Raw genomic sequence first — 25879 nt, 5'->3', positions numbered from 1 at the left:
TTATTTTTATTTCTTTATTAAAAAAAACCTTTTATATTTTCTCGTGAAAGGGAGCAAATAGGAGATCTTAGGAGGTACTTACTATTCATATGTCAGCTTTCTGTGAAATAATAGATTTGATATAATACACATTGACAGTGCACATTGACAATTATCTATCACCTTAGGGCATAATGGGGCCATATCACTGGATGGAATAACTGCTTTTGGATGTTTTTAATTATAATTGTTTTTAGAATGTTTTTAAGAGTGTGTTTTTGTTTTTGATTGTGGATTTGTTTGCCGCCCTGGTCTCATTCTGGAGGAAGGGCAGGTTATTTAATAAATGCAATAAATGATAATAATATTTAAGAAGTTTTGAATAAGTTCACAAAAATAATTTCAAATATGCTGACCTGTATTGATAAATACAGCCAAATAACTAAAGCAGTAATCAAGATAAAATTTTCACTTATGGAAAAATTTATCAAAGTTGTTACAGTTTCAGTGACTTGGTGGGGAATGATGAAACTCATCATTCCCCTTGTCATGTGAGCTGCTACCTTTTATAGGATTCAGAACATTTTGAAATGAACAATAAATGTAACGATGCATATAGAACATACTGAAGTTGTATTAAAAGTTTCTCTTGAGGCCTTGCTAGAGGTTACACGCCGGCAAAAAATATTCACAATACATCAAAAAGTTGAGGGTTTATTTTAGTCTCAAAGACTCCAGGGCCCATGCTTAAATCTCTCTCATTTAAACCAGTGAGACTGAAAGCCCCCAACTTTGAATAATTTTTACCAGTGTTAGCAATAAAATCTCTAGGGGGAAAGTCAACAAGAAAATACAAAGAAACTAGATTTAAACTTGTACACAGACATGGGTTCTTATTTCAGTTTTCTTGTTTGGAATATTACTCTACATTTGCTTTAAAACGATCAGCTTCATTTGGTTAACATTTTCTGCAGTAAAGTATGGATTCTCGCTGCATGTGCTTCCAGAGAGGTGTTTATTGTGGGATTGATAATCCTCATGCACGCAAGTTTTTTGTTGTGTCCACGTGGCATTGCTGCCATCAAAATGTGAGCCCCTATTTCCTCTACCCCTTTAGTTTGGATTTCTGGGGAGAATCCAATAAATTTTTAAATTCCTGTTTACAGTATGTCAGTAACCGGTTTGCAATAATGAACTGGATAAATATTGCAACCCCTCTAACCCTCTTTTTTATACAAGCACCTACACTTGAGGAAAAGTAATGCACAACTCAATAGTTTCAAATTCAAATTCAAATTTATTTACGGCTATTAGCCCATAAAATATGTACAAACATAAAAGCACAGAAGCACAACTCAATAGTTTATGTTTCCAACGTTGCGGAACATTTATCAGTCCAATGAAAAATCACTTGGCTTTTTAAAAAAAGAAAAAGCAAGCAAATCACTTTTGTGCTGCTAATTTCAAATTGCTGAGTCATAATAATTTAAGTATTGGGGAATAAGTGGTTAAGGGAGCCGTTGTCACCCTTGCTTTCTGCTTTCCACTCAGCATGTGACAGTTACCACTGGGGACCGCACTGCAGTAGTCGCTGCCAATGCAAAAACGGAGCCTTGTGCAATCCCATCACTGGAGCCTGCCACTGTGCCGCTGGATTCAAGGGATGGCGCTGCGAAGAACACTGTGACCAAGGGACATATGGAAACGATTGCCACCAGAAATGCCAGTGTCAGAATGGAGCCACTTGTGATCATGTGACTGGAGAATGCAGATGCCCTCCTGGATACACCGGAGCCTTGTATGCAACAGTTGTATTTGTTATGTGTGTGGAATAGCTGCAGATTTCACGATACACGTCATTTATTGGCATGGGTGACAAGATGATCCATACTGCATCAGTGAGGGTTAAACAACTTGCTCTTTGCTTATGGTTGGGTTGGGAGTTGAATTTGCCTCTCAGTTCCAGGTCCAACTTGCTAAAACATAAGATAAAAATTAAGTACTTTGGAAGGTGAACAGAATCTGTTCCGGAAGTCTGTTTGACTTCCAAAATGTTCGAAAACCAAACCCATCAGAAGCTGCAGAAGCCCCGCTGGACGTTCAGCTTCCAAAAATCGTTCAAAAACCAGAACACTCACTTCCGGGGTTCGATCGGGTTTGGGAGCCAAGCCATTCAAGATCCAAGGTACGACTGTAATAGAAATATGGCAAAAACAACAAATCTTAAAGACTGTTGTAGATTAAGCTTTCACGATCTGCTGGACTGGGACCAGGGAAGCATGGGTTCAGCTCTTTGCTCAGTGATGACTTTCATTTAATTATATTGAGCCAACCACAGTCTTTCTCAGTCTAATCCAGTGGTTCCCAATCTTTTTTTGGCCATGCCCCACCTAAGCATCTCTAAAATCCTGATGCCCCTCCCCCCCCCGTGACATATAATTCTTATTATTCGAAAAATGAACTCATATTCACATGGAGGAAGCCTAAAAAGCCATTAAATTGGTCTAACTCATTCTCAAATTGTCCCTCTTAAAAATCAAATTGTCCTCCTGTGGGGGGGGGTCCCCACGTTGGCAACCACGGGTCTAACATATCATACAGAATTATAGTGAGTGGGGGGAATGTATTCTTAGTTCCTTAGAGAACAGTAGTGAATTTTTCTGTAGGCAGCTGCTATGGATGCCACTTTTTTGTTTTGAAGCTTGTACTGTAATTGTGGATCCCAGAGCAGAAGATATTCAAAATGGGTAAGATGCCCTTTGCTGAAACAGTGTAAAGAATGGTAACTCTGGCCACAGTATTAGCAAAGTATCCTCAGAAGACAAAAATCAGACAGTCACCAAATAATAGGGAATTGGGATTGCCCATGGTAAATAAGGATACTTGGAGCATGTGCTGATTTAGTACATACCTTCAGGGGAACCCAGGCTCATAGATAAAAAAAGCTGATTGCCCCAGGCACAAATTACACCCCCCCCAGTTCCTCAATGCACATACTAAAAGAAAAAAGGTAAGGTACTGAAAAGCCAGCTTCTCCCGGGGCACAGATAGAAGCACTGTACAATTTCTACACCAGCCTTAATATTTTTCATACAATAGGGCTAACATCCTGCAAACATTACCACAGTTAGATAAAGGGGCATTGCAATCCAACTAATAAAATTAGAACTCATTAGAATTTTAACATCGCCTTCCCCCCCCCCCCAGCGCAACTCAATTATAAATTGGACCAGGGAAGAAAAATTTGTAAGGAAGTAGACCTATTTCTGCAGTCCTTTAATTGCTAACATAGGGACAATTTACCATGAATTACGTCTCCGTGCTCCATTGTAAGCTGGGGAGTTGTACTGCTTATGCAGCAAAACTCTTGGTGCAATGCTCCCTTTGTTTTTACGGATTAGTTTTGCATTCTTTAGCTGAAATAAATGTGCAGCCTATTAAAAAGCGCCAGAGAAATGCCAATATATTTCAAAGTATCTGTAATATTTAATACGCTTTTCTTTCTTTTTTTAGTTGTGAGGATCTCTGTCCTCCTGGTAAACATGGGCCACAGTGTGAAGAAAGATGCCCATGTCAGAATGGTGGAGTATGTCATCATGTAACTGGGGAATGTGCCTGTCCTCCTGGATGGATGGTAAATATACCGTTATAAAAGAGTATAAGCTTCCGCTACTGGGAGCCTCTGGAGAAAAATGTAATTGGAACCACAGCCTAACATCAGGCAAGAAAAGAGGAAATGTGTCAGCACACAATACTATCATAAGGGATAGAACAAAACCATTACAAAAACATATGGTAATCGGCATCTACCAATTCGCATGAGCCTAGACAGGAAGAGAAAATGTATGCTTTCTGTCCCACACAAGATGAATCACTTAAAGCTCTACCAAGTCAGTGACTTGTATTTATCTAAATTTCTGTCCTGCTTATATAGTTGTATCGGAATTTATGCATGCATTTATATTCTGTTGCTCTATCCCTAAGGCTATGGACCACTTAAACAAATATTTACGGCTTTACATTTTGTACAGAAGACGAGGACCTAAAGATAATTCCCCAATATACTCCATGAATATCCTCCAAACACTTCGTTGTAATTACAGAAAGCACCTGGCTTTTTTCTTTTTTCTCTTTTGGTAGACCTCCACATGGAGGAAGTTTTTCCAAAGTTTGGAAGCATCTTCCAAGAATGTGTCTCTTTTTGCGTTCTGTTTTATATTTTATGTTTGAAAAGCATAGTCAGAATACAGTCAGAGAGAGAGAGAAGTGCTGCAAGAATTCCAGGCTAGATAGTGCCCTCTCAGAGATGAAGGCAGCCCTGTTTAGGGAAGTTCTTAATGTTTGATGTTTTATCACTTTAGTAAAATCATCATCATCATCATCTGTTGGGAGCCAGATGGGTGGGGTATATATAAATTATTATTATTATTATTATTATTATCATCATCATCATCATCATCATCATCATCCAGCTTCTCCTCTCTGAGTCAGCATGTGGTTTGTTGTCCTCATTTGTTTGTCCCCACTGTTGTTCAAGCTTTATAGCTGCCATTCCATGAAGCCAACATACTTTTTAGAAAACGTTTATTAGACGAAGAATCTTACATATGCCAGGGGTCTGAGCAAAATTTGTGCAGAAGGGTTTGTTTGTTTGTTTGTTTTTTAAAAAAATAAAAATTGACTTTAAAATTTACAGTTGAAAACAAATTTAAAATAAAAAGATTGATGTAACAAGTTATCTTTCCCTTTGAAGCATTTTAACTCTAAAGTACGGTATCTCCTTGTATTACAATGTATGCATGAACACAGAAGAGCTATATTTAAAAGATCTAAATGTTTACTGTTGCTTAGAAATTAAATCTAGGATTAGATTTATTTTACAGAATGAACATTCCAGCAAATTAGCACCCTAACACTTGAGGCAAACGTTTGTTGTGTTGCAAGCTAAAACGGTATCTGGCATTTTTAAGATGTGCACAAGCTGTCTGGTATACGAACATGTTAATCTCCTTGCTTCCTTCAGATCCCCCCTCGTCTTTCCCTCTCACAGCTGCACTCCCAGGCATAAAACCAAGATTCTGTTTCCAAACAGGGCACAGTCTGTGGTCAGCCTTGTCCTGAAGGGCGTTACGGAAAGAACTGCTCTCAAGAATGCCAGTGTCACAATGGGGGGACATGTGACTCAGCTACAGGGCAGTGTCACTGCAGCCCTGGTTACACAGGCGAACGGTAAGCAGATACAACTTCGCCACTTTCTACCATGGGTATTGAGCAGAAGGGAGAATTCCCGAATGGCTTAGTAGTCAAACAAATCTGCTCCTGAACGCCGCAAACCCGGAAGTAAGTGTTCCAGTTTGTGAATGTTTTTCGGAAGCCGAATATCTGGCGTGGCTTCCGCTTGAGTGCAGGAAGCTCCAGCAGCCAGTCGGAAGCCGAGCCTTCGTTTTCAAACGGTTTCGGGAGTCGATCAGACTCCTGTAACAGATTAAGTTCAAGGACCAAGGTACCATTATACAGTGGTACAGATTCAGTGGGGATGCTCAGTGGAAATTCCCCTTAAATTCTAAGTTTCAGTGTGTCCTCAAGAGTTATTCAGTCAATACCTGTTGACTGAATTCCTGTAGTGGAGGGCGTGGGGCTGATACCACTTATCTGATACCACAGGGGGCTGACCTCCTGACTGCAGAGTTGCTGCTTACCAGGAAGGGAGAGTATGATGGCCACGGGTGTTGGGAGGTTGGCTCTCTGCGGGTGCAGTGGCAGGAGTGGCATATTGGGATGCAGGTGATGCTGAGCCTCTTGGGCTTGCCGATTGGAAGGTCGGTGGATCGAATCCCCGTGACGGGGTGAGCTCCCATTGCTTTGTCCCAGCTCCTGCCAACCTAGCAGTTTGAAAGCACGCCAGTGCAAGTAGATAAATAGGTACCGCTGCGGCAGGAAGGCAAACAGCGTTTCTGTGTGCTCTGGTTTCCGTCATGGTGTTCCATTGCACCAGAAGCAGTTTAGTCATGCTGGCCACATGACCTGGAAACCTGTCTGTGGACAAACACCGGCTCCCTCGGCCTGAAAGTGAGATGTTGCCTTTGACTGGACTTAACTGTCCAGGGGTTCTTTACCTTTACCTATTGGCTCCCACTGTTGCTCCTACTAAACATCAGTTACTCCTCTGCTGGGAGCTCAGGAAAGTGCAGCCATCCCACTATTGGAGAAAAAATATATACTCTAGCTAGAGATTTCTTTTAATAAAGTTTTTTAAAACTGTTGTCCTGGAGAAAGACTGATTACATATTGGCCAATTATGACATCACTGCTCTGCTCTCCCTGCTGGTGCTGAGAAAGCTTGCAGCTCTACAATTACAATTTCACTTGCCGTATTTATCGCTCTATAAGACGCACTTTTCCCCTCCTAAAAAGTAAGGGGAAATGTGTTTGTGAATGCAGGCTGCACAGCTATGCCATAAGCCAGAACAGCAAGAGGGATTGCTATGCAGTGACGGGCTGCCCTCCTCCCTCTTCGGGGAAAAGCCTGCAAGCGCTGCACACATGCTCCACGCGGCTCATGAAAGGGAGTGCTGAACAGAGCCTGGGATGCATACAAGCTCTGCTCAGTGCTCCCTTTAAAGAATTTTTTTTTCTTGCATTCCCCCTCTAACAACTAGGTGCGTCTTATGGTCAGGTACGTCATATGGATTGAAAAATATGGTATTTTCTGTTTTTATGGCTCATGTCAGGACCCCAAATCCTGGTTAGCAAGTTGAAGTCTTTAGAAGGAAGGAAGATGGGACCTGTCCCCCCCCCCACCCCAGCTACTGAACTGGAACTCAGTGTGTGTTTCCTTCCTTTTGTGATCAATATGCTGTTGCATTTTACAGGCCACAAAAAATATCGACTTGCAACATTAGGCCTTTTGAGAATTAGAAGCTTATTAGGATGGGAGATGGAAGCACTTTTCCTTTCCTGACAACTAACATTTAAAATTCAGCAAGGTTTTAGAATTCAAAGCTGACTTCTTGAATTTACAAAGTCTACTTTTGAAATCTGGTGTTGAACATATTAAGCTGCTTTAGGTGAATCTGAAGCATTTGGTCCTACATCTGCCTACTCTGACTGGCAGAGGCTCAGCAGGTATTCCCCTTGTACCAGAGATCTTTTAACTGAAGATGCTGTCAATAAAATCTAGCAAGAGCCCCAAAGAGATGAGCGAGACGTCATATTAAAAAACCAAAAAAACTAAAGGGGGGAAAAAGGGATGCTGGAGGGGGGGCCTGAATGACGGAGAGCAGAAGGCAGGGAACCCCATCCAGGACATGAGATTCCAAGTTCTGCATGAAATAAGAGGGGATGGAAAATGTGTGGTCTGATGTGTTGCTTGTCTTTCCCGTTGCAAGGGAAAACTCATGAGATGGAGATCAAAAGTGATGGGAGCATAATGGGAGGCTTGTCTCTGAACTGTGGAAAGATAGTGGTGTCGGCTTGATTGAAGCTTTTTTTCCTAGCCAGCACACATTTTTAGGCCACCTCATTTTGGGGCACTTCAGTTGTGGCTCAATAGAAGTATGTAAGAAAAGCCCTACTAGATTAGACCAAGGACACAGCTAGTCTTGCATCCTGTTTCCTACAGTGGCCAAGCTGATGCCAATGGGAAGCCCACAAAAGCAGGAATTGAGCACAAAAACAGCAGCCTCTCCACGTCTGTTCCCAAGCAACTGGCATTATATGCCTCCCCAAGGTTAACAAAACATGACTAACAAAACCAATATGAAACGTCTGGAGAAAGAAATTTCCCCAAACTGATGAAAGCAACAACAAAAACCTGCTAGAAATACTCAAAACCCTTTTAGAAATATAAATAAACCTGAAAAAGTAAAACTCCCCCCCCCCAGCAAACAACCTTGTCAGATGCATGAAACATAAGGTTATGTATACTCCCCTACCCCACATACTGGAAGTGAACTTGTCAGGTTGCATCTCGGAGAAAGGTTTCTTTCCACAGCCCCATTTGTGAAGGAGGATCCGGTGGCATCTTCCCTTAGCCTCTCTCAGCTAACAGAGTTTTGGTCTTCTGTGTTCCCTGCTTTCTGTGTGACATACCATCAGGGATCACTGTCAGAACTGGAGGGGAGGAAAGATTCTGACAACTTCCCCAAGTGGGTTTATTTGCATCCTTGCCAAAGAAGGAACTTTGGCTCTGCTCCTTTTCATGTCAGTAGAACTTGTGCAAGAGAACTTCCCAATGGATTATTCCCTTTGCTACTATGTACTAAGAACTCCCTGTGCTCCCCATTTATGTTTCATCAAATCGTGCATACTGTCTGTGGTGTTTGAAAAGAATGTGTAGCAGCTGGCCTTAACCCTGGCCTCTTTTCCTAACCGTCAATTATCTCTGCATAACCATTTCTGTGTGTGTTGGAAGGAGCACAGAACTTTGGTAGAGGCTTTCTTTCTTAGTTCTTGCTCCAACTGCCACAGGAAATAGCACACTATGCAGGTTTATTCATTGTGGATTTGACCCTGAAGTGACGTGAAGGCACTTGTGTTTCGAGGGTAAAATGACCTCTCGTATGATGGATCTGGTTGGGTTCTGTGTGGAAGAAAAATTTGGTTTAAAGTCATGTCTTATATTTCACATGTCAGAATTGTGGTAGAATTTTGGGTTCTAAGAAACAAGCATATAAAGAAAATTCCCCATTTCCTCTGAGGTATTATAAGTGCTGCATCTAAGGAGATAACATAATGGGGTGAACTCTCTCCCTCCGTGGTAGCTGGAAATAATTGGCTTAGAGCAGGTCAGACTACTTGGCTGTCTAGCTAAGTATTAACAACGACTAGCAGTAACTATCCAAGGTCTTAAGCAGAGGTCTTCTCCATTATATGCATCCTCATCCTTTTAAATGGAGATACCAGGTTTAAAACTGAGACTTTATGCTTGCCAGGTGGTATGTACTACCATAGATTCCGGCGTATAAGACGACTTTTTAACCCCGGAAAATCCTCTAAAAAGTCAGGGGTCATCTTATACGCCAGGTATGGGTTTGCTGGGCAGCAGCAGTGGGCAGCGGGCTCCGCTCCGCACCAGGAGGAAGCCGCCCAGCGAAGCCAGCCTAGCATCGCTGGGCAGCTTCGCTGGGCAGGTTCCTCCCGGTGCAGAGCCCGCCGCCCACTGCCGCTGCTCAGTAAAGCTGCTGCGTATAAGGCTGGGCGTATAAGTTGACCCTCCAAAATTGGCAATTTGGGGGGGCGTCTTATACGCCCAGTCGCCTAATACGCCGGAATCTGTGGTATATCCCTGATGTGCCGTCCCTTTCCAGGAGCTTCCTGCAGCCAATCAGAAGCCACACTTTGGTTTTTGAATGTTTTGGAAGTTGAACGGACTTCCAGAACGGATTCTGTTTGACTTCCAAGGTATGACTGTACTCATTTCCATGTTATTTGCTTCCAGTAAAAAAATCCATTTGCATATAATATGGAAATGAGTGCTAAACTTGAGCTATATTCCGCTATAGTTCTGGAAGTGGTTTTTACATTTTGTGAAAGCTCAAACATCATGTGGAGACTAACAGGGGAATGTCCTGAAAATGGAATAAACTGCAATGTGAATGCTGCACTGTTCTCTCTAGATTGCACACGTGTTTCTGGTCTGAATGATCTATGGTAGCGATAGTGTTGCCTTGCAACAAATGGATCCGAGTTTATATTCGTCTAGCTCTAACCTGTATGAAATTATCTGATTGGGAAGAACAGAGGTGGAATACTGATAAGACTTAAATAGTATCAGAAAGTGACCACATGGGGCTTCATGTGTGGCTATGCATCGCAATCTCTTTGAGAAACACACAGACACAAAACCTGTTAAGGTCTTGGAACTGACCTGTTTGGGCAGTTTTTCATATAAACCAGGCGAGTCCTCATCTCTTCATAGCCTTGGGTGGGTGGGAGAAATCAACTAGAAGAAAACATATACAATGTTCTACTCAGTACATAGTCATTCTAAAAATAAGAAGCTGGCTGTTATTTGAGTGCGGAGATTTGACAAAAGTGGGATCGCTTCATACAAATGGGCTTTAAAAGATTAACCGTTGATTTAAATAGAAACAACAATCTCTTAGCATTTATCCTAGTCTATTATTAAGCAGTCCTTTAGCAGAGATTTGCTTTCTTCCTCTTGACTGTTTATACCTGGTAAAGAACAGTTGTTTTTTTTCTCTGTTGGTATACTAAGGATTCCACTTCCATCCTTTGTGTTCATGTTATATCATCGAACCATTGACCTGAATCATTTTAAAGGTGTTTGTAGAGGGACCTGCTTCACTCCCTCCTCATTCACATAGAAGTTTTGTACACTAGAGAACCCATCTTTTGTATTTCTTCAGCAATTATCATCTCATGTTGTGCATGTTTATATCCTTGTCCCTTTGCACCCAAATTTACTGTGTAAGCGAAAGCTTGGCTTGAAATTTTCTTCCTTTTATTTTTTTAGAGTTGTGCATTCCTTTCACAGCCTCCTACACACTATACCTTTAAAGCCCCCCCCCCCCCGGCAATAATTGCAGTTTGTTAAGGGTTACTGTGAATTGTAACTCCATGGGAGGTAAACTAGAATGCCCAGAATTCTTTGAGGTACAGAATTTACTTTGAATGTGCTTTAAAGGTACAGTGTGGATGCAGCTATTGCCATTGTGGAAGGTATTAGGAATGGGGATTCCAAATAGAACTTCAAAATATTTTAATAGAAAGTAAAGAGCATGTCTCTCTCCCTGACTTTCTCAACAGATGCCAAGATGAATGTCCAGTGGGAACCTTTGGAGTACAATGTGCAGAGACGTGCCAATGCATGAATGGTGGAAAATGCTATCACATTAGTGGTGCATGCCTTTGTGAGCCAGGATACACAGGAGAACGCTGCGAAACAAGACTGTGCTCCGAAGGTGTCTATGGTCTCAAATGTGACAAAAAATGCCCCTGCTATTTGCCAAATACTCACAGGTAAGCTTCTAGAACTTTTGGCAGACATTCTTGTTCTATGCTGGTCCGGGCAACTTCAATTGGCCAAATGTAGAGGGAGCTAGACTAAGGTCTGTAAAGACTATGAGGAGGTTTCTGTTGCTTCTCTGCAGTATTGAGATGGCATTCTTGGTAGCTACTAACCACAGGTCTGAAGCTCCTTGGCTTCTAGTCCAACGTGCCAGTATCTGAAAGGATGGTTAGTTTTCCCATTCATTTCTCAGAAAAGAATAGTGAAGATTGCTTGTAAATAGGAAGTCTTGACTGCCTCTTCTAAGTATCAGTCATCTTGTGCTGCAGTTTTACCAGTTGTGGGCGATAGGTAGAATTAGTTAAGTGGTTGAATCAGGTTGAAACTGGGAACAAATGAAAACACTTTTGTGAGAGAGCAGAAGACAGCTGCTGTTTCAAAAAGGGTAAGGGAGCACAACTGTATGCACAGAAGCCTGGGCATGCATGCAGTGGGGCTTGCTGCATTTAATCCAGTATTTAAGATGTATATACATTTTTAAGCAAGATTGCTGTGGCAAGCAGGCAGAGAGCTAATCCTTACATGGTGGAATCCATGGTTTTATCAGAGTTTATGGTTCAACTGTTGCACCAAGTGGCAGAGAAGCTTTAAAAGAAATGTTTTCACTGTTATGTGGCATCATGATCAGCAAGGATTATATATTTAAACATTGTGATTGCTTGACGTGTTCAGTAATTGATGTGGGAGCTGGTTACATTCCTTTCTCATTTTCATTAACATGACTTTTCACTGGTGTGCTTCCTGTTTTCCCATGTGCCATTTCCCCATGGGCAATAGGTAATGTAGTAACTACCAGGTTGAGCCAGTTAAATGAAGAAAGTTTTACCAAACCAATGCACCTTGCTTCTGTTAAAATCTGTATGTAGGAGCTACAATTAAGCTTTTAGAAGATTAACTAAAGTCTGCTATAAACATTTTACATTGACAAGAATGTATGGCACAGCACTGTGTAGCATTTCTGATATTTCAAGGTTAATGCTTGATTCATGTTCAACACAGCTGTTCCTTCATTTATACCACTGGAAAGACAGCTTTGGTCAAGTCAAACTGCAGATGTTCAGATGTAAACAGAAGCATGTGACTATTTTTGAACATGTTTTTGACATTTCCTCTTTTCTGTGACAAATGGAATGGACTTAGAAATAATGTAGGCGTGGGAGCATCTGTTTGTTAATTCTACAGTTTACTTCAAAAGAGCAAACGGTTTAGGTTGGCAGTATAGGATGAAAGCAAAACATTTCATTTATGCCTGAACATATCCAAAATATATTCACATGTCTCTTTAAAAAGTGTGTGTATTATTCAATAGCATAAAAACATTGGATTTCGCCATGGGATAGTCATACGTGAGTGGTGCTGTGGTCTAAACCACTGAGCTTCTTGGGCTTGCCAATCAGAAGGTTGGCGGTTCAAATCCCCATGACAGGGTGAGCTCCCATTGTTCTGTCCCAGCTCCTGCCAACCTAGCAGTTTGAAAGCACACCAGTGCAAGTAGATAAATAGGTATTGCTGCGGCAGGAAGGTAAACACCGTTTCCGTGTGCTCAGGCTTCCATCACAGTGTCCCGTTGCACCAGTAGCAGTTTAGTCATGCTGGCTACATCACCCAGAAAGCTGTCTATGGACAAACACCGGCTCCCTTGGCCTGAAAGTGAGATGAGTGCCGCAACCCCATAGCTGCCTTTGACTGGACTTAACCGTCCAGGGGTCCTTTACCATTTTTTTTACCTTTAGTCATACACTATTTCCCATCAGTCTCTTATCCACAGCAATAGGCTCTACTTTGGCTCTTCCCAAAGAAAGTCTGGGGCATGGAGGCAAGTTTCTTCCTTTCAATGTACTGTATTGCCGACCTCTGCCATTCAAAGCTTTGACTTTCAAAACAGTAGTCACCATGAAAGTGCAACCGTGCCCACATACCCTGTTTGTCTCAAAGGCATCTGGTTGGTCACTGGAAAGCAGGATGCTGGACCAGCTAAGCCTTTGGTCTGATCTGGCCATACCCGCAGAATGATAAGCACCATCCCTAAGAGTATAGGCACAATGTATCTGGCATCTCTGCATAATTTGTCACTGGCAGTAAAATATTTGATTAATTGCAGATTTAGATACTAATTTGATGTCCTGCGTGCTAGCAGATTCCCTAAGATGTGAACTTAAGAGATAAGTAGGTGCCGCATTTCTTAACATCTGTGTGCACTGTGCATTGCCAATTAAACTAACTAAACACGAGCCATCAAAAGCTTCCAAAGTGTTTCTGCTTCCTATATTTTAATTACAAATTACGGAATACTAATTTTGGTGTCAATCAATATGTGCGCAGCTATGGCTTCCTAGCACACTGTGGCTGGGGAACAGGGCTACAGAATATCAATGTCACAGTTTGACTTCTACTTAAAGAAAAAGAGAGAAAATGAACGAAGAGGGATTTCTTATTCCCCAAAGACTTAAAGAAGAACAAGTGGAGCTGTGCTTATTCAGTGGGGCTTTCCTGGCTCCTGAGAGTCAAGGGGCCCCCTGGAAAACTGTGGGATGAATCTCAAGGAATGTAGCGGGACTTGGGAATTTGCAGAATGCTGTTGAGGCCTTTGTTGTGCAAGAAGAAGTGATAGGGGAAGCAGCCATAGTTCAGTGGTCAAGATTGGTAGCATCTACACGGACAGACAGCAGCCCTTCAAGATTTCAGACTGGGGTCTCACCCAGCTCTACCTAGAGATGCCAAAGATTAAACCTGACACTTTCTGCATGCAGAGCTGATAATGTACAACTGGGCTACAGTCTTTCCCCTTTAGATACTTGGACGGCTAGCCTCACTTAGATTCGCTTTTACTGAGCTGCGATTCAAGCTATGCCCTCCGCCTTCCTGGACAGACGATATAGCAAGTTACCATACAAAGACAGACTATGTATATGTGGGCAACCGCGGGGAAGACATCTTGCACTATTTACTATTTTGCCCACTATACATTGGACCCTGGAGGTGATTTCTCACCCTACTGTTGTCCGTACAGGAAAGATGACTCTCCCCGTCAGAGAAGGTCCTATGGCTTCTTAGCGATGTAAACGCTTCAGTGACTCATAAAGTCACCCACTTTTTGCTTTGGTGGCCAAAAAGATCAGAAAGAAGGCACTGGACAATATAGACGTGAACTGTAAGGGAGAAACAGAAATCTAAATAAAGGTAAAGGTAAAGGGACACCTGAACATTAGGTCCAGTCGTGACCAGCTCTGGGGTTGTGGCGCTCATCTCGCTTTATTGGCCGAGGGAGCCAGCGTACAGCTTCCGGGTCATGTGGCCAGCATGACTAAGCCGCTTCTGGCGAACCAGAGCAGTGCACGGAAACACCGTTACCTTCCTGCCAGAGCGGTACCTATTTATCTACTTGCACTTTGATGTGCTTTCGAACTGCTAGGTTGGCAGGAGCAGGGACCGAGCAACAGGAGCTCACCCCGTCACAGGGATTCGAACCACCAACCTTCTAATCGGCATGTCCTAGTCTCTGTGGTTTAACCCACAGTGCCACCCGCGTTGCTTGTATTTCTTTTTAATTCAGATTTGTCGTGGCCAATGGCTGGTGCGATAAAGTTATTTAGATTGGGTCCTTATATGGAAACAGCCATCTTTTTACCCCTGAGACAATGTCCATGGGAGGGAACACATGTTATCATCTCCCATCACTCCCAGGATTATTTGTCACCCCCAGGATCATTTGAAATGTGCACACCAGAAGTTGCAATTTCTCACTACGTGGAACGGCTATTAGCTCTTTAAGAAGGTTTTGTTTATTTTTTTTAAGCAGCATTGGGATATTGGGGATAGGAGTGCTCTTAAAGTTGGAGTACTCCTTGGAATGGAGCTGTCGTCTTGGGTTTTGAAAACAGGCTACATGCAGCACGCCTGTGTAGGTGAGCACTTCGTACATGCCTCTTCTCATAAGGAGAACTGAGCACCATTGCAGCAAGCCCACTACCCATATCATTTTCTCTGACCTTCTCAAATGGATAATAATAATAATAATAATAATAATAATAATTTTTGTGCCCCGCCCATCTTACTGGGCTGCCCCAGCCACTCGGGGCAGCTTCCAGCATATATAAATACATAGTAAAACATCAAACATTGAAAACTTCCCTAAACAGGGCTGCCTTCAGATGTCTTCTAAAAGGCAGATAGCTGTTTATTTCCTTGACATCTGATGGGAGGGTGTTCCACAGGGTGGGTGCCACTACCGAGGAGGCCCTCTGCCTGGTTCCCTGTATCTTCACTTCTTTCAATAAGGGAACCACCAAAAAGCCCTCGGAGCTGGACCTCAGTGTTTGGGCTGAACGATGGGGGTGGAGACGCTCCTTCAGGTATGCTGGGCTGAGGCCGTTTAGAGCTTTAAAGGTCAGCACCAACACTTTGAATTGTGCTCAGAAACGTACTGGGAGCAAATGTAGATCTTTCAGGACCAGTGTTATATGGTCTCAGCGGCTGCTCCCAGTCACCAGTCTAGCCGCCGCACTCTGGATTAATTGTGAACTGCCTTGAAAACCAAAGATTGAAAATTAGGATCAAATATTTCAAATAATCAAATAGCAATGAGTAATCTTAGTCCTCTATGTTTCCCAAAGATTTCAGAAACATGTAACACATAATATATCAGCTAGAAAAAAATGTGCGCTTCCTGCTTTCTGCAGATTGGAGTTGAATGGAAAACTTACTTTATACTTGTGTGTGTGATTTACTCTCATAAGAAAGCCAATGTCTTTTGGTGGTCACAGCATTTAGTAATAGTGATAAAGAACATCAAGCATTAAGGAAGTTATATTAAACGAGCAAGGAGTCTTACAGCGAGGATTTCCCCCGCAAATCACTGAAGGAAGACCATCTCCAGCCATAATTCATTTGATGTGTCTGGATTTTGGTACATCCTCCCCCTTCAGGATGCCTTGGGGAATATTACTTCAATCAGTGATCAGAGTCCATCTTTAAACAAGCTGTCTATTGTAAACATAATTGATCTGGATATTAAGGCTTCCCTTTGGTGAGCGTTAAGCTGAGTGCTTTGACTGCCAGAGAACCACAGAGCACCCCTTTGTATCCACTTTCCCGGCACATATATCTTAGCGCAGCTGATGGTGTCCATTTGTTACAAGACAACAGCTGTGTGGCTGTTACTGAATGAAGCTGCTATTGAATGGAGCTGCTGTTTTCAGGTAAAGACAGCTGGTCTTTCACCAGGTATGGAAACCACAGGCTATCCATATTCTCCAAGGTTGTAAAAGTGCCCCGACCTTTCTTCTGTAAAAGTGATTTGGCGTCATTTCAAGGAAGGAAATCTGTTGCAGGCTAGCACACCACTTTAAGCGAGGGGAAGCATATATAGGTTTCTTACTCAGGGCCAAACTACACATGAGTTAAATGCATATTTGCACAGGATTTATTTATTTTTTAAATTCAAATTCACAGCATCAGCTCTGAGGCAGGTATGGCAAGTACAGCAGACATGGAAGAAATTTAACCCTTTCTTCCACTGCTGTGGGAATCCCTGCTCTGAAGCTTGTATTTGCTTTGGGATGAAATTCCACATTGCACGTTAAATGCAAGAATACCTTTTAACGCCATATCTTTAGTTTTAACTCACAAAGAAGCTCATGGATGTATCATAAAGGAGCACTAAGTTTCAATATGGTCTTCATAATAAAGCAGAACGCAAATTATGAGCATGAGTTTAGTGGGAGTCAGTTTGTGGGAGTAGGTGAGTGAGTTGCACCCTAAAGAGCCATCAGTGAAACACAGAGGTTTTTACACTTCATTTGAAAGGATATTATGGTTGTTTATTCAGATTACTTTTGTCACAGCCCACCCCAGAAATTATTTCTAACCATACCCATGTAACAGGAAATTTTCCACAATACGAAAGAAATGTTTTTAATTATTTAAGATACGAAATAAATAGAAGTCCGATTTACTATTACATAGGTAATATAATATTACAGTGTGTGTTCCTGTATCCCCCACCCACTCCAATGCATGCATTTTCATTTTATTTTTAAAGCCCTCTGTGTGAAATCCTTTTATAATGTGTCTGTAAGAGTATTTTGCTGCATTGGATTCTTGGTGTCATATTTAACTCCAAATGTTTTATTCCTTTCATGCCTTGGTCACAGCTGTCATCCTATGTCTGGAGAATGTTCCTGCAAGCCAGGCCAGTCTGGACTCTACTGTAATGAGACATGTTCCCCGGGATTCTATGGAGAATCTTGTCAACAGATTTGCAGTTGCCAAAATGGTGCTGACTGTGACAGTGTGACTGGAAAATGCATCTGTGCCCCAGGATTTAAGGTACACAATTTCGATTGTCATTGACTATTCCTCATTGGCTATCTCAGCAGCTATCAGTCCTTTGGACACAGTGACTGCATTTTCCTGATGCTTCCTACTTGATAATTTTTATGTATTATGTGATCTGTCAAATGTCATAAAGGCCACTTCTGAGAATCTACTGGAAGTCTAACGTCCATTTCCACATTAATTGCCTGTAGAAAAAAAATAGAATCTGTTTACAACCTCATAAACACGGAAAATGGTTGGATGAAAGAAATTTGGGGTGCAGGTCTTTCTTGCCATTTTCATGTGTGGATCAAGGGGGAACAGAAGCACATAAAGGGTGCCAGCGTGTCACACCACACTCATCAGTGTGAATGAAATTTAGTGTGCCATGGTTCTATATTTATTTTAAAAAGCAACACTTCAGTAGTGCAACAGTGGAAAGGGAATGTTAGAAATCAAGACAGAAGCAGTAGCAATGTAACCAGGAAAACTAACACAATATCCGCCACTTCTGAATGTGTCCACTGAGTTGCTTGTAGTGATAACTGATAAAATGTAGATGAACCAGTCGCCTTAAAAAAAATATAAACTGAATTAAAAAATGTATGTCGGGAGGGGGATAGATCACACCTACAGGTTATGGAATTCAGTAAAGCAATCTGTTAGAATCTCCTCACCCATATTTGAGAATAAGAAAAATGGAAAGCTGCTAATCCGTTTGCCCTCCTTGGGTGGGTGGCTTTGCGGGCGGGCACCAGGTCTCCCCTGTGAACAGACCTATTGCCAGCCGGATTGTACTCCTGCCTCCAAATTGGCCAATGGTGGCAGGACTCTAGGGGGCGTTCACCTGGGTATGGTGCCAACTGACCAGTATCAACACTTGCCCCCACGCCCAGGAGAAGGATAAATACCTGCTGGCAGGGCCTGTGGAAAAGAAGCAGGGGGAACTATGGGAAGTTCTGATCCAGGGATTTAAGTGACGGTGTGTAATTCTCATTATAAATTGAATTATTGGTGTAAACCTGACATCTAATGTAGCAACCAATCACCTGTATTTATATAAAAATGTAATGCTCATAATACAATCTTAAAGCAATGATACTTTTTCTTGTGTTCTTCTTTTCCACCTATTTCTGCTTACATTGTATGCCTTTAGTTGCCTCTGCTTATAGTAGAAGTAACAGGAATAAGGGTGAAATTGTGAAATGATGCATTATCTTTCATGCCAACTAATATGAAATTAGTATCTTTTATTAAGGATGATGTGGCAGTCTAGCAGGTTTGGCTTCCGCTATTAAATTTGCTTTGTGTCAAAAAGAAATAGCAGCAACTAGATGTATAAGCTAAGCCCCTTAGCTAACTTGCCAGAGCTTAAGTAGGGGGACATAACACTCAGATGTGCATATGAATTTCCATGAAATTGAAAGCAGTAGACACCATGTGCACTTGGGTGCACATTATTCTGTGCATCAAATTTTCACCTGCAGTTCCTAAGAGCTAGGGAATCTGAGACACTCTGCAGAGTTTCTCTTTATCATGACAGAAAAGAGGAAAACACTGTGGAAATGCAAATTTTACACATTCTTATTTATTATAGATTATGCACTTCCTAATATTTGCACAATTTCAGAGTGAGCAAATGGATATCTAGAATGCACTAAGAGACTTTCATATATTATATTTTTCCTGTCTGGGGATAATCTCAGTAAGAAAATATGTTTATGTTGCATGTTTGTTTATTTGCTGTGAATATGCTATGTGCAAGCAGTCAGTAGGTGCAGATTATCTCTTGCACAGAGATGTAGGACAATGCATTTGAAGGTATATGCTCTGCTTTAAAATTCAATAATGGGAATTATTCATTCAGAGACTGCTTGTGTAGTTATTGAAATCAAAAGGCCAACAACTTTCCTTTCAATTGCAATATGGCTTTTCTTTTTGTCAACTATGTTTTAGGGTTCTGATTGCTCTATTCCTTGCCTTCTTGGAACATACGGAGTAAAATGTTCCTCAACATGCAGCTGCAAAAATGAGGCCATCTGTTCCCCTGTGGATGGTTCTTGTACCTGCAAAGCAGGTACGATAAATAATGTACTACTTGTAATACGGGAGTCATATGAAACATTAATTTATTTTTTTAAGGCAAGAAGTGGGACATGGATCACTTACTAACTTACTAACTGGATGTTAAGGCAAAGGGCTGCTGAGACCTTCTAATGTTACCAGAGGTGTTAAATATAAGCAAAACTGCAAAATGAATGTGGTTTCTAAGCACTGCTCATGCAACCAAGCTCTTCTCAAAATCTGAACAAATTTGATCCTACTATTCTGCAGTCCTGAGGAGTTGAGACAATCAAACGGAGCACAAATACATGATTTTCAAATAATGTTTGGGGATGCTAGCATCATCTCAGAAAGGACCTAAATGTCCAACATAACAAATAAGCAAATGGAAAAGAGCTATAAAATAACAATTGTAACCAGCCCTTGACTATAGGAAATGCATTTTTATTTATTGTGTTAAGTGCACAGTGGCCTGCGTCAACAAAATGCCTTTCCTAAACATCTAATTATGCAGCTAGGGACTCTGGTCATGAGACAAATTCATCACAGAACATGTGTTTTGAACAACATATTGATTAGATTCAGCACAGAGTTATTTTTCTTCCCCTTGCTGTAAGTGAAGTATAAAATTAGGAATCCTGTTTGTGTCACTATTGATTACACAGAATTCCATTTATTTTTAATTTTAACTAGAAGGGGCATCTCCTCCACATTTCCTATGATTTTATGGACCAAAATGTTCACAAGTATCAGCTTAAAACTAATTGTTCTTGGACAGCTCGGATCTTTTTTAAGGAAGGCTCATTTCCCTTCAGCTCTTACATATTTGTATCTTACTCTCACATACAGTATTTAGAGAAAGGTAGTGATAATCCCTACTGGATAATTTCTAACATCTATCCCAAGACAAATAGTGTTGTTGTTGTTTTAAAAAAGCTGTGTGTTATGCTAAAATTCTCAGTCAAAACTGTATCTTCACATCAGAAGTCTATCTGGCCCTCAGGACTCTCCCTAAACCGGCCTGAACCTGCCATGTTACTGCATAGTGACCTTGCCAGCAGTTCGCTTTTGACAGTAGCAAAGCTCAGCTCATATCCATGTCCATTTGGCATCTTAATGTTCCTAAAATGTAAGCCAGCCCTCCCCCCGGGCTGGATAGGTGTGTAGGTGTCTGATTTTGCATGACTAGAAAGTAACCTATTGTACAAAGTCACATTTATTGCTCTGCCTGCTTTTGCCTCTCAGACCTGCAGTCCCCGGACATGTAGTTCCCAGAAAGATGTCCATAAGGGAATTTGGCCCTCCCTTATCTATAGGCCAGAACATTGCATTACAGGTAAATTAAAATGGTGGGAGACCACCATGGATAGGCGTTCAGCTTGACTCTGATTCAGTTATGGCACTGCTGCCCACCATCCACTAAAATCCCACCCAGGAAGTCTGCAGGCAGGGTGATGAGTGGCACTGTTGGTGCCACTGCAAAGACAGCAGAATATAAGAAGGGGGAAAAGACAGTTGTGGCCATCTTTCAGAAAGGGAGCCCATTGATTGCACGGCACTAAGCATCCCCTGAAATCTGACATTGATTGTTGGAAGAAATAGGCAGGAAGAATTTGAAAATTAGAACTCTCTACTGAAAAGAGCTGTTTTGTTTTCATTGTGGTAGGTTGGCATGGAGTTGACTGTTCTATAAACTGCCCTAGTGGGACGTGGGGTCTTGGCTGCAATTTAACATGCCAGTGCCTTAACGGAGGGGCATGCAATACTCTGGATGGAACTTGCACCTGTGCTCCAGGATGGAGAGGAGAAAAATGTGAATACCCTTGCCAGGTAATTAAACACATTCCACTAAAAGGTGGGGTTTGTGAGTTTCAATATTCATAGAAATGTTTAAACTGTGCTGCTAAATCTAAGATGTTACACTGTTTAAAGGGGTGTGTGGAGTGCTAGGGGAGGGGTAATACCTCTGGTGGGAGACATAGTGTCTTCCTTCTGGGGTAGTTTTGTCCACCTTTGGTCCCCACCCTGCACTCCGCTATCACCTGTGGTTCCTAAAAATTGTCAGCATGCAACAGAGGCCGCACCCTGGGAAACAGCTTTGACTGGCCAGCTAAACCAGGTGAGAGTAGCCAATGGGTCTTAAACCTTCAATGAGTTAAGGATTTTCCCTGCATGCAAAGACAGGCTCCGGCAGATTGAGGTCAAGTGATTAAGAAGGTGGTATCTGCTTGTCCTGTAGAGGGAAGTGAGGGGCAGATGGGGCTCATCAACCTGGAAAGGTAGCCCATCTAGGAGAAGGAAAAGTCTGATCCTGAACCTAAAACTGCCTTGTAGGGTATCTTCAGGTAAACAAAAGGTTAAGGAGTAAACTCTACACAAATCTGGAGTGGAGTCCCTAAAATGGTCAAATGGCGGCTTGTATGCTCCCTTCTGGCTCCTCCTGCAGCAACCTCCTGGTGACAAACGTATTGCTCTGTTTTCCTTTAGACCACATCAGTAAGGCCAAGAGTGGTTGTCCTGACAGCCGAGGACTTCTATACACACTCCATCTAGTGTGGGCAAACTGGTTGCACTCCCCTAAGTATAGGGGAGGTGTACTTACGACAGTTAATCTTTGGTGGCAAAGATAAACTTGTAGCTAGATAATCCAGTCAACATCTTAAAGGTAAAGGGACCCCTGATCATTAGGTCCAGTCGTGACCGACTCTGGGGTTGCGGCACTCATCTCGCTTTATTGTCCGAGGGAGCCGGCGTACAGCTTCCGGGTCATGTGGCCAGCATGACTAAACCGCTTCTGGCGAACCAGAGCAGTGCACGGAAACGCCGTTTACCTTCCCGCTGGAGCAGTACCTATTTATCTACTTGCACTTTGATGTGCTTTCGAACTGCTAGGTTGGCAGGAGCAGGGACCGAGCAACGGGAGCTCACCCCGTCGCGGGGATTCGAACCGCCAACCTTCTGATCGGCAGGTCCTAGGCTCTGTGGTTTAACCCACAGCACCACCCGTGTCCCAGTCAACATCGTACACCTCTTTTAATTTCTTTTAAATCTAGCCATGGTGTTAGTGTGCGTTTATATGAATGAGAGAGTGATTAGATCAGGACCCCATGCTGTTTCCCCTGATCAAAATCCCCCCTTCCGAACTGCTTTAAGGCCCGTTAGGGAAAAACATAAGAACATAGGAAGCTTTCTTATGCTGAGGCAGACCATTGCTCCATCTAGCTTGGTAATGTCAGTGCTGACTAGCACCATCTCTCCGTGGTTTCATACAGTGGACATTCCCAACCCCACCTGGAGAGTCTGAGGATTGAGCCTTAGACCTTCTGCATCCAAAGCAATTGCTCTGCCACTGAGTGATGTCCTTTCCCTGTACAAATATATGGAAAGCAGCCAGGAATTGCTTTTTATCCCATCAATTGGAGCCCAGAAATTTGAAGCTCTAAACCACTTGCATACCAATGCCATCTAAAATTTACTGTTTACATTCAGCATTATTTTGTCTTCTTTTTTTCTGACAGGATGGCACATACGGGTTGGACTGTTCAGAGCGCTGTGACTGCAGCCATGCAGATGGCTGTCATCCCACTACTGGCTATTGTCGCTGCCTCCCAGGATGGTCAGGTACATTTGAAATGAGTGGGGCAATAGTACAGCAGCATCCAAAGTATGGTAGGGTTTTACCATTGTTCTCTAAATCAGGGGTGGGGAACCTTTGGCTTTCCAGGTGTTGCTGAATGGCATCTCCCAGCATCCCTGTCCATTGACCATGTTTGCTGGGGCTGATGGGAGTTGTAGTCTAGAGCATCTGGAGGACCAAAGGTTACCTAACCGTGCTGTAAATGGATAAGATCTAGATCAGTTTATTCATTGGACAACAACTATTGCTTGTACATAACAAGTATAAGAACCAAATGACACAAAATGTTGGAAATGGTTTGAAACCAGCATACTTAACCAGGACAGTTATATTTGCTGGGGAAATAGAGTCATGGGTCTCTGATCCAAAATAGGTTTCCCATCTTGATCAGGGGCTCGCGCCAGTTTTTAAAATGAAAAATTGCCACCTCCCTGTTTGCCCCAAAAGTAAAACAGTATCTTAGGGGGCAAAATGAAACCAGGAGGGAGTGACTTTCAGTACAAAAGGGGTACTTTCTCTCTCCTTTGCCTCTTTTAAGTAAGGTAGCTGTAGGACAGACTGCATCTGCTGAGGACCTGGATAGGCGATCACCTGGGGATTCTATGTATGCCACTATTGAGTTACATGAGGAAAGAAAACCATGATATAAATGTACTAAATATACATAAATAATCCTGTTCATGGAGCACAAGGATTCTACTCCTTTTCCGTAATGGCAGATAAACTCATGGTTATTCCAGGAACTGAATGTTACGGTGAGTGAGTTGGTTCCTGGTGAGTTGGTGGCTGGCACTAACTGTTTCCCTCTACAGCAGTGGTGGGCTATTATAATGGTCCACTCTTAGAGGTTGATAGAATCTGATGGGAGTCTCTGAGACCCGTCAATGAGTTTTCCCTTGGCATGGTTCCTGTCAGGAGCCATGAGACAGTTTAGTAGTGAGAACTGATGAGCAAGGCAGGACCAAAGAACAAGCCACGAATCAGGACCACAGAACAGCCGGGAATACTGGAAGACACCATTGCTCAGGAAGACCTATTTACCTTAGCAAGACTCAGCTAGAAAAGGAAGTCCTTTATACTCCTTCCTGCCCACTGCCCAGAAAGATCCACTTTGGATGGGCATAGTTAGCCCAGAAGGGTTTTCACTGAGAAGACGGCTGGCTGCAGTTCACTGGCTCTTGACATGGGGCATCCATTCAGCTCCCTGGTTTACCAAGAACTTAGGGGCAATTAAGCAGATAGGGATATGGCTTGAATGCAAGTAATAGAAAATGTGGTGTGAACCTACCTGACCCTGAGATTATCCTCTGAAGCCCTTCTTTGTGTTCACGAGAGGGCCAGAGGGTGGCAACATGAGAACGGGGCCTTCTCTGCAGTGGCTCCCCATCTGTAGAATGCTCTCCCCAGGGAAGTTCACCTGGTGCCTTCATTATACACCTTTAGGTGCTAGGCAGAAATCTTCCTCTTTAACCAGGCCTTTAGCTAATTGATATCCGATGCCCTTCTATATGTGTTGTGGGAAGGGGGATTATTAGGTTGCTTCTGTTTTTATTTTTATGATGCATTTTGTGTTTTTTATATTGTAATTTTATCCTGTGAACCACTCTTAGATTTACGGGTATAGGGCAGTATGCAAATTTTAATAATATCTCATCTTTGAATCTCTCTGGTCCTAGTCATATGCTCTAAATTGGATGAGGAACATGTGGCTCTCCAGATGTCACACTACAGCTTCCATAATCCCTTACCACTGTTGGCTAGGACTATGGTAAAGGAAGTACAACAACAATTGGCAAGCCACAAGTTCCCCATCTCTGTCCTGACGGCGTACACCAGACTTGGCTCTCAGCAAGCCGGTGTGGATTTGAGGGTTGGGATTTTATGTCCTCATTGAACAATTTCACCTCTTCCAAAAGCAGCCACGTTGATGTCGTGCTTCAAAGTATGCCTGTAAGATCAGCAAATCTGGACTCTGTTTGACAAGGATTTTCCATTAAACCGTTATGAAAAGCACAGGTTTTTGTAGAAAGAGTTGAAGCATTTTACAGGTCATGGCACATTATTTTTTGCTGTGCTGTGACATTTTGTGGAAAATGTCAGGGCTTGCTGATAACTTTGGTGCAAGAGCACTTAAAAACTTATGTTAGGTCTCCAGTTATGAAGTTTTACTAGTGTACTATGAGGCATTATAAACACTGGTAGCATAGCAGACTGTAATACTGATTTATGGATTAGTCCTGTCTGTTTTAAGGCAGCAAATTGGACTGTGGACTCTGTGTTTGTCTACTGTAAGATTTTTGTTTTTGTTTATCACATCACTGTTTTGCATCCTGATTGAGAGACCTGATAAAAGCATGTGCCCTTACCACTAGTGCTGAAGTAGATACACAGCAGCAAGCTGCTGGACCACCAATCCAATACTTAGCCCCCCCTCCAATTCATTTGCAAGCAGTGCACCTTTTTTCATGTTGTTTGTGTACAAGGTTGCTCTTCAACCCATTGCAACCCATTGCAAATTGAAGCAAAGGAATTGCAGTTTGTGGCCTCTGAAATGATACAGGTTCTAAAATTAGCAACACATGGACCTCTGACACACACTTTTTGTGTGAGTTTGTGACTTTGTTTTGTTTTCAGTCGACACCATTCTTTCACCAGTGCTATTTAAGCCTCTCCCTTCATACCATTCCATGCTCTCCTTGTGGCAGTTCCACTGAGTTTCTCTTTCTCTTAAATTATCCTTTCCAGCTGCCTCAGCTCCTTGCTTAAGTACACACTCACACTGCACTCTGGTTTTTGTTTTGTTTTTTTATGTGCCTGCGTTGTTCTGCTTGAGAATACTCTCCTGAAGTTTT

General features: G+C 42.3%; 1 protein-coding gene and 1 long non-coding RNA gene across 2 annotated transcripts in view; one reads left to right on the top strand and one right to left on the bottom strand.

Moving 5' to 3' along the window:
• LOC309380719 overlaps window positions 1-25879 on the bottom strand; it is a 126087-nt gene that overhangs the window by 70790 nt on the left and 29418 nt on the right. The window lies entirely within an intron of this gene.
• The window catches only part of MEGF10 (multiple EGF like domains 10), an 85572-nt gene that overhangs the window by 32403 nt on the left and 27290 nt on the right, over window positions 1-25879 (top strand). The window contains exons 5-12 of the mRNA XM_081930431.1: window positions 1531-1777; window positions 3493-3613; window positions 5072-5208; window positions 10750-10962; window positions 17164-17338; window positions 19283-19403; window positions 21057-21220; window positions 22909-23011. Coding sequence (XP_081786557.1) covers window positions 1531-1777; window positions 3493-3613; window positions 5072-5208; window positions 10750-10962; window positions 17164-17338; window positions 19283-19403; window positions 21057-21220; window positions 22909-23011 — 1281 coding nt within the window. The remainder of the gene's footprint in view (window positions 1-1530; window positions 1778-3492; window positions 3614-5071; window positions 5209-10749; window positions 10963-17163; window positions 17339-19282; window positions 19404-21056; window positions 21221-22908; window positions 23012-25879) is intronic.

This window comes from Podarcis melisellensis (assembly GCF_964234715.1).
Source record: "Podarcis melisellensis genome assembly, chromosome: 11".
In the NCBI taxonomy this organism is placed as follows: Eukaryota; Metazoa; Chordata; class Lepidosauria; order Squamata; family Lacertidae; genus Podarcis; species Podarcis melisellensis.
The sequence above is the reverse complement of the archived record's forward strand: the minus strand, read 5'-3'. Positions and strand labels throughout refer to the sequence as shown.